This window comes from Monomorium pharaonis, chromosome 10 (genome assembly GCF_013373865.1).
Source record: "Monomorium pharaonis isolate MP-MQ-018 chromosome 10, ASM1337386v2, whole genome shotgun sequence".
Lineage (NCBI taxonomy): Eukaryota > Metazoa > Arthropoda > Insecta > Hymenoptera > Formicidae > Monomorium > Monomorium pharaonis.
In genome coordinates this window covers 17,266,031-17,275,289 of record NC_050476.1, presented here as the reverse complement: position 1 = coordinate 17,275,289, position 9,259 = coordinate 17,266,031, and the positions used below count along the sequence as shown (strand labels likewise).

Sequence of the window (9,259 nt, the reverse complement as noted above, 5' to 3'; positions counted from 1 at the left end):
AGACATGTTTTATCACAACTGATATAAATCTCTATACAATTATTTCAACAGTTGTGTTATGTTTCGCGGATATTATGCCGAGGAAATGGAAAAATTATAGAACTTAAGCAGCAAAAGTTGAATTTAATTTGATTTTATTTTTATATGTAAGGCTGTTACCATTCAGTTCAAATGCCACTTCTCAGGAAAAAAATTAACATAATAGAGAGCTGATTAAAATAATCCTAATCGCTAGATTTTGAGATACTTTGAATAAGGCTGTCACTGTTATATTTGAATTAAGATGAAATATAGCAAATAACTAACTTGATAAGTTACTCGTAGACTGCGATTTTAGTGAACGATAATTAAAAGAGAGCTTTATCAATTGAAAGCTGCCGAAGGAAGAGAGAGAGGTAAGCACTCACCGTCCAAATCGTCACTCCAAAATCGATTTAAAAATAGGAAAGAAAATATACGATTAATTCAACTTTACAATAACTCGATTTATTAATAAAAAAGTATATTTATCAATAATAAATATAAATTTCGACTTTATTTACACACACGGAAGTCACGCAGAAATGCGGTATATAAGTTATATTCGAAGATTGATAACATTCAGTGTTGAAGGGTTAAGAAAGCCGAGCAATAAATCACTGATCGCTTGTCACCGATTTTTACAATTAAATAGTCTAGACGCATGGTTTTACAAGCATTATATAGTATTTGAAATGCTTATTCGTATTTTACAAACGCGATCATGCCGCGTACGCTCTTTTGAGTCTTGTATATCAATCGCCGGTTTTTCTCTATAAATCTTACTGGCAGGATCTAACGCGTTTGCTAGGCCGTGATTGTCAATTTATTTAGTGCTGATTTAACTAATCTTGGAGAGGTTGGCTATTAGTCTTTCTTATTAATTGTTAGCACGCGACCTCCGACTAGCAACGTCAATCCTATACCCTCTTTCTGTTAATTAGCAATAATCGTTAATTAATTGATTAGCTTAATTATTAGATGTGATTTTCGAGGAACGTATCGTTACGCGGGTCGCAGTCGAAGTAAACTCGCCTCCCTCGCGTCTTTACGCAATTCATTTAGCGGAATTTTAGTTATTTAGTTAATTAAACAATTTTGGCTACGCCTGCGAAGGCACAGGACGATCGTAGTTTGAACATCGGGTTCACAACGCGCGCGCGCTCCTTATTGCTGACAATTCGGGGAGTGAACACTCGCGTTGCCGCTATTATTGTGAATTTACAACCAAACGTAAAAGTTGTAAAAATATCTGGTTTAAAAATGAAACATTTATTTTTAAAAATATATTTAGTAAAGAAAAAAAAAGTTATGTTGAATATAAAATGTCATAATGGCTCAAGGACAGAAACGAATCGGACTTGGTACCAATTAGTTCTCGTTTCTTTTTTTCTTTTTTATGGTGCAATGACTTTATGGGGACGATTCAATTCAATCTTTGTTTCCTCTACACACGTAATTATTAAAATTATTATTAAATATTATTAAATACTATTAATTATTATTATTATTTACTCAGTGATAAAATTAAGATACAGAACCGAAACCGAAAAAATGGTGGTTTAAACGGTTTTCGGTTTTCTTTATTTGTAAAAAAATTGAAACTTTTACACCGAAATTGAACCCGTACAGTTTTCAAATATTTCAGTAAACCGTAACTGAAGCTGAACTATAATTTTATTTTGATCCGGGTCAAAAAAATATCGGGTCCCTGCTGAAAAGAATATCGGATTCTTATTTTAAAATACACTTTGGCCAAGAAAGGCAAAATCAGCTGAAGAATTGTCTACTAATTAAAATCGGGATTCAACAAAAAATTACCAGAACCAAAATTTTTTTGCTAAAATACGAATTTGTAATAAAAGAGATATTTATATCGAAAAAAATAAAAGTGTACCAACAGATATTTCTAAGTTAACACATTGACAGTAAATAACTGCTGAGTCACGAGGGTTCCCTGCTCAAAGCCGATAACTCAACTGTCGAGTCAAGTATATATACAATGCTTTTACTGTACGAATCAGTACTGCTTTAGTTTTTGGAGAAGCAAGGTGTGTTTCATATTGGCTTCTTGCTGGCATGTGAATACGTATTTCATTTTTAACAAACACTTAACTGAAATAATTAATAGTTGTGCAAAAGAATTGTTTATTATTTATAATAAAAAAAGATATACTTAGAAAATATGATTTTTAAAATGTATTTTATAAAAATGTAGGAAAAACTTTGGGACAGTTCTAAAATTTTTGTAGGCAGTAAATGTATTAAAATAATATGTTCTGTACATTAAAAAATTGACAGTACACATCTTCGTAAACGTAAAAAAATATGTGTATACAAAATGTCATTCAAGGATGTAGAAAAAATATACTAATACAATTACTTATACATATACATATGTCTAACTTTTAGTTTAACAATTAAAAGAAAAATAACATATACATTTTTTATTTTTTATAGATACATGCCACCAATAACAATATAATAAACAAAAATTGACGATTAAATATTATTATCATTGTTCTTTTTCCAGAATAAATATTGCTGACTTATTTTCGATATACATTCTATAAAGAAAGAATACGATTTTTTATATTCTTACAATTAGAATATATAAAGAAAAGTAGAATGAAGGCTATCGTGCTTGCTACGTGTTTGTTAATTGTAAGTAGACAGCGAAAACATTCTATAATCTTTTACATATGTTGCTTACAGTATATTAAATTAAAATTGTTTAAATATATATATTACAAATACATAAATGTATATAATGCAATATGCACACATGTAATAATCAATATAAACGCATATGTAGTATGTAAACATTTCATATTTTAACTGAATTCTTCATATAATTATATACCAGTACTATACTCACTATATTAATTATTTGTCATAAATAAACAAGATATTATACACACTAAATTATTATTAAAACCAAAGTATTTATACTTTTTATGTGAATATAATAAGTTTCCTCAATTTGTTTGCTCAGACGGTAGTTTATGCAGCTGATCCTGAACAAGTGCGAAAAGTTCATTCAACTTTAGGAGAATGTGCAAAAACATTTCCAAAGTGTGGAAATGACCCAAGTAAGTATCCAATATTAAGATAAAACATTAAATATTGTGTTACATCCGGAATTTCGCGAGGGACGTGATGGTAGGAACGCGTACATTCGCGGTGTGCGACCGCGAGATTTTCTCCTGCTCGCGAAGAGTATACATTTTGAACGGCGAGCGCAGCATGTAGTTTTCGACGGAGTTGCCGTTTCGAGTTATGGAGGTGGAAATAAGAGAAGATACCGAGTAGTATGCCTTTGACAGACCAAAAGCGGCAACTTCATCTCCATTAAGTTAGACCCCCCCTCCCCACCAACGATAAAAAAATGTTTACCCTTAAAAAATTTTAGTGCTAATTAGGTGCTAATTTGGTGCTGTATTCAAAAATTTAGTGCTCGTACAGTTTGGCAGAAAATTCGATTTATAAAAGGAGGAGCTGGCTTAATGTTAAACTAGCGCCCTCCCCGTACATAAAAAAATCAATACGTGCGACACGAAAAAAATTGAATGTACTAGAATTAAGTGCTAATTAGATGCTCTTAAAAGCTACAGAAAACATTTCAATAAAGTAAACAGATTTTCCGAAATTCACTAACAAACATACATAATTATCACGTTAAAGTGCAATGTAGCTAAACTGAACGAGCATCTAATTCGACGTTTACATATCTTGAAATAATATTATATAACAAACATTTTCATATCGATAACAACTAACCACCTAATTTTTTAATAGCCGTTTACTCTTGTTCGATCGACATTTAAAATGTTTGTTATTTAATATTATTTCAAGATATGTAAACGTTGCATTAGCTTGTTCGGTTTAGCCAGCGCTTCAACTTTAAAGCCGGTAGCGCGACGAGCTACAAGAATAAACTGCTATTAAAAAATTAGGTGCTCGGTTGTTATCGGTATGCATATGTTTCTTTTGTAGTATTATTTTAAGATATGTAAACGGCGAATTAGATGCTCGTTCGGTTTAGCTACATTGCACTTTAACGTGATAATAAAATTGTCTTTAACTTATATTATTATAAAAGCTTTATTCAAACTTTGTATTATAAAAAGAACGGAGAAAGGAATATTAGTTTGAATACTTTAAGTATTACTAGAGTTCAGCGCGATTTTGCTTATGTGAAATTATATTATAAGATTTGAACGCGGACGCAATTTCGAGGCGCGCGCGGCGCAGAGACTAAGTATTATACGTATGATAGAGAATAGGTGCTTTCGACGATAAAAAAGACAGCCCGATGGAAGCGATTAATAAGACTACTCTGTAAAAGCGATCTGACAAGACTGCTCATTTCTTTTTGAATTCGGTGGCTTATATAGTCGAATCGGGTGATTTCGCAAGGCAAAAGAGAATTTTGAGTTTAATGGAATACAATGGAATACAAGGATATTGTAAAATATTTATTTTGCTGGAATTCACCCTTTTACCGGATCTTTCTGGTGTGTTAAGGTAGTTAGGTATGGTTATTTTTTTGGTGCGATCTCAACGAGAGAAGTATCGCGTCGTTACTTAAAGTGATTCTTTAATTATTCCCCTATTTAATGAATCTGATTTATTGCCGAGATTTTGTCTGAGATCAGCATGTGTCGATCTCGTGTTTATGTTGAATGGGCCTGTGCCTGCTTGTTCGATGTATATCGTGAGCGTCAGGTTTGAACATACATATTACAACAAAAAAGAAGATATGCTGCGAGTAAGTCGCGATTTGCAGGATACGTGCCGTGACGTTCGGTGTATGTTATACGCCAAACGTAACAATTAAATTACAAAAAATTGTTTTTATTTGATCAATACAATTAAAAAAGAATAATAGATTATACTTCTCTGAATGGAGTTTTATTAATTAAATCGGTTATTAGGTATAATAACTATGTTTTCGTTTTTGACATTCTTAAATTTGAAAAATTAAATTATCAAATTTATTTAATTAAAAAAATTTGTTTAATTAAAAAATTTAATATTAAAACTACTGTATGTATTATAACATAGATCAGAAATTATTTAACATCGCATACTATACATGTCAATGTTATATCAAATTAAAATAAATAAATATAATTTTTATAAGTATTTAAATATATAATAAAAATCAGTATTTTATTTAATCGGCAGATAAAGATTTAATAATTCTTTGAATGTTTTACTAAAATTTATTTTCCATTAATACTTCATTTACATTATTTTATTTACATGGTATACAATTTATTTGTAAAAAAATATTAAATACTTATTAAAACAAAAAGTATAAAGTTAAAAGGAATATTTATTGAACGCTTATTTAATATTTTATGTTACATTAATAATTTATTTATGATAATAGTTAAAAAATATATTATTTATGATGTAGTTTTATATAACTTTTCATATATTTATCAAATTGCTGACAATTAATTTTTAGTCTTGAAACATAGATAAACAAGAATGGCAATGTCACGGTATTAAATTAATAATCAACGCAATAACAATGGTACTAACAAGCTGTTATCTTTTTCTAACGACCCAAAAATTCTATAAAACATACGTTTTCCTCAGAAAGTTGACTGACGCAATTAGTTCTTTTTACATTTATTTTTGAGTAATTTGTTTATAACAATATATTTGCAACAATTAATTGCAAAATTAATTTTTCCTATGTGTTTTAATGTTAAGTCCTTTTTGTGTTCTAATTCTATTTCTAATTATTTTTCTACTAACATTATTAGTCTAACCTTGAATCTTAAAAGAATGCTAAAAGTCTGTTTTACCAACAAAAAAAAAATTTTGTAACGCAAAATATATATATATTTTTTATAGATTTTGAAATCTTTTTCTAGAATTAAAGCATATACGCATTACTACCAGTCTAGATTATACCCTTTATATTGAAAACAAGAAAAGTTTATTTACGATATTTTTGTCGAGTAAAGTGTCTGAAATTGTTTTATTGTAACAATATTTGCTTGATATAAAAGATCAGCAATTTGTACGTACGAAATTTAAATTTTCAGACTAGTAAGTGACAGAAACAAACAATATGAAGTTCTAAAGTTAGACTTATGATACCGTTATGAGTCATGAAAGAAGTCATGTAATCATAATTTTCATGATGCGTCAATAAATAACAGATAATTTTTAAAATTATATTCAATGTTTGCGCGCTATTTTACATTACTGCCAATTTATTATGTAAAAGATAACCATAATATTTCACACTATTTGGAAAAAAATAAATGTCTGAAAAATCATTTATTATCACGACCAAAATTCTGTTACGGTGTACATCACTCTTTTGGAAAAAGACGGAACTTGACATCAATTTATCTGCGGAGAGAGACTCACTCTATGTGCTTAGCTTCTCTTTCTGTTGTCATCAGCGATTTATTTTACATGCCAATGAACGAAATTTTTTTACAAAAATTACCGCGTTTAATCGGTAAAACAGACCTCCAGTATCCCTTTCCGACTCTAATTAAGAGATCTATTAGATTATTAGAAAATTTATAAACTCGAATTATAATTTCAAGTGATACTTCAGTCTATAAATTTCTAGAATAACTGTATTTCTCTAAAAATATAAGTACCAATATAAAGCGTATAGAATAATGAAAAAATCCACGTTAAAAAATTGATTCTTAATGAGCAAGTAATATTGGAATTTAAATGAGTATTATTTATAAAATTAATTGTAAAAAGTCATACGCATTTAAAATTACATTTATAAATTTGTAACTTTGTCTTACGTTACAGAGGATTTCCTTATGTGTACTGATGCTTGGATTTGTACAATAGAAAAGTTCGATACAGTAAGTATTTATTTAAAAATAAAAATTATATAAAAATAGAAACACACATACAAATATGTAAATAGAACTATTAATAATCGTGAATATAAACTATTAAATTTCTTAATTAATAAAGTTTTACTTATTTTTTTGTAACAACTTATAATATGATTTTATAATATCTATTTTTTGTAATAAATATAAAAAGGAAAACATAATTTAAAATTAATTTAAAAAACGTAATTTGTAAATTAAATAGGAAGAAAGGGAGATAAAACAATAAATTTAAGTATGTACATTTAAATGAAAGAGAAACTTCATAAATTGAATAAATTTATATAAATTCAGTAATTTAAAGTTAAATAAAATATATATATATATATATAATTTTAATTTTAATTTTAATTTCAATAATAATTTTAATTTTCAGTTGTAAAATTTAACTGTTTAATAACAGAATAACATTATATGATTATTTGTAGATTGATAAAAATGGTGCACTGATAGAGAAAAAGGCTATTGGGTTTTGTAGCACTCTAATCTCTGATGCTAATAACGTGGCTCAATGCGAGAAGGAAGTCAATGGGTGCTTTGAGAAAGGTAATTGACGTATATTTCTAAAATAAATATTTATTTGCAATAAAATATACATTAAAATTGTATAAATTTTTCAATCAAATCTGAAATAATATTTTGCTTCGCTTAATTATAAATTATAGGAAATCAAAGTTCGGGATCCGACAGCGAGAAAACCCGAGTTAAAGTGGATTGTGTGGTAAAAGCTGGTACACCAAAACTTATAGATGAATAAATAAAAAAAACCGCATAAAGAAAGATTTTTCGAAAGTATCAGTGCAGTTGATAATCATTATTATATGCCAATTTAAAATGTGAAATAATTCGGTTTTTATTATATTTCTATATTATGTTTATAGTTAGCACTTAAAACCAATATGTTAACAATAAAATGTAGTGCACAACTTATCTACTTTTTTTACAAATTATTGTCATAAAATTCTAATTTTCATATTAATTAACAATCGCAGCAACATTTAACTGATACACAATCTAACTGATAAATTCAACATCACACAGTATCGTATTTATCTCATCAACATCTGTATAAAATTGATCAGAGAGTAACACATCTCAATCATAACGATCGAGGTGTCAGTTCCTGTACGATTTTAAAAGTCAAGCAGCGTTCAAAGTGGTTCGCAGATGGATGGGTGATCGTTTTTTCGATTGCAGAAAATGCTGTAATAATGACCGAATCAGGCATGCCAGATTTGACGTTTGGTTCTGATTTGGATATGGTATACATAATATAACCCCTAAATTTTTATTTTTATTACATCCCTTATCAGAGCCAATTAGGGGTTGCCTTATAAGGCCCTGATAATTTTTCTTTTAAGGTGCTCTTAAACCATTTGTTTCACTTCCTTTTCAGGCCCTACTTATATATCCTTACTAGGGCCTGATTAATTTTAAGGAAGCTTTATCAGGGCCTTATCGGTGCCCTATTACATTTTCTACTCGGGATTAAATAATACATCTGTAATAAAAGTAAAGAACAATTGATAAATTAATTTTTATAAATGACAATCTGTGAATCCTCAAAAGAAGTGCACGTAAAGTCGATTGCTTGCATCTCTCGAAATTTATTGTTGTAGCTTTTCTGCGGTGTCGATTGGATCGCGCGCTTACTTCGTGTTACAAGAGTAGCTGTGATTGCGATTTAAAAATAAGTTTTAACGATAATTGTATATCTGTACAATTTTGACAGTTGTCAAATTTGTACAGATATACAATTATCGTTGAAACTTATTTTTAAAAATTGAACAGTAAAAAGTTAAATAGCGCGCACGAAGCGCGCGTCTGTGATGCCTGGTCATTTTTAAAAAGGACATATCAATGATACTCGAATCTATCGTAGTTTATAATTGTCGCTTTTCCATGATGTTGAATAGGGTAAGTTAGGGTATGATGGCCATACGGAAAAGATGACCAATAGCTATAATTTCTCCAATAATTGCTAAATAATGTGTTCTCATAATTATTTTTAAAGATAATCAATATTTACTTTAGTTTATGTGCGTATATTATTCAAAATAATGATATTGTGGATGTCACATCACGTTTTTACTTTTGACTGCCTGCAAAGTTTTTCACATGTTTATTAGAAATTGCCACAATGTCGAATAAATTACAGTTGTGCTGTCGCAATGAACGTTATCCACGTAACAAAAGTATGTAAATTGTAATGTGCAATTATATTTTTTATTTCATTTTGTAGGGGGGAATTAATGTATCTGGTTGCTAGCTGTAAATAATTCCTAAAATATTATAGAAGGTTTTATTACGTGAAACAAAATTGAAATTGAAACATAACGATAAGTATT

The 9,259-nt window shown here is 28.8% G+C and overlaps 1 protein-coding gene across 2 annotated transcripts; it reads left to right on the top strand.

Moving 5' to 3' along the window:
* The first annotated feature begins 2,015 nt into the window (after window positions 1–2,015).
* LOC105833135 (venom allergen 2) lies at window positions 2,016–7,841 on the top strand. 2 transcript variants are annotated; one of them, XM_036293248.1, is made up of 6 exons: window positions 2,016–2,069; window positions 2,552–2,682; window positions 3,014–3,110; window positions 6,823–6,878; window positions 7,340–7,457; window positions 7,577–7,841. In XM_036293248.1, exons 2-6 carry the CDS (start codon window positions 2,647–2,649, stop codon window positions 7,666–7,668), a joined length of 399 nt encoding a protein of 132 aa, XP_036149141.1. In that variant the 5' UTR covers window positions 2,016–2,069; window positions 2,552–2,646; the 3' UTR covers window positions 7,669–7,841. The 2 variants fall into 2 exon arrangements, with proteins under 2 accessions (XP_036149141.1, XP_036149142.1); XM_036293249.1 differs by having other exon boundaries at window positions 2,049–2,099.
* The last annotated feature ends 1,418 nt before the right edge of the window (window positions 7,842–9,259 follow it).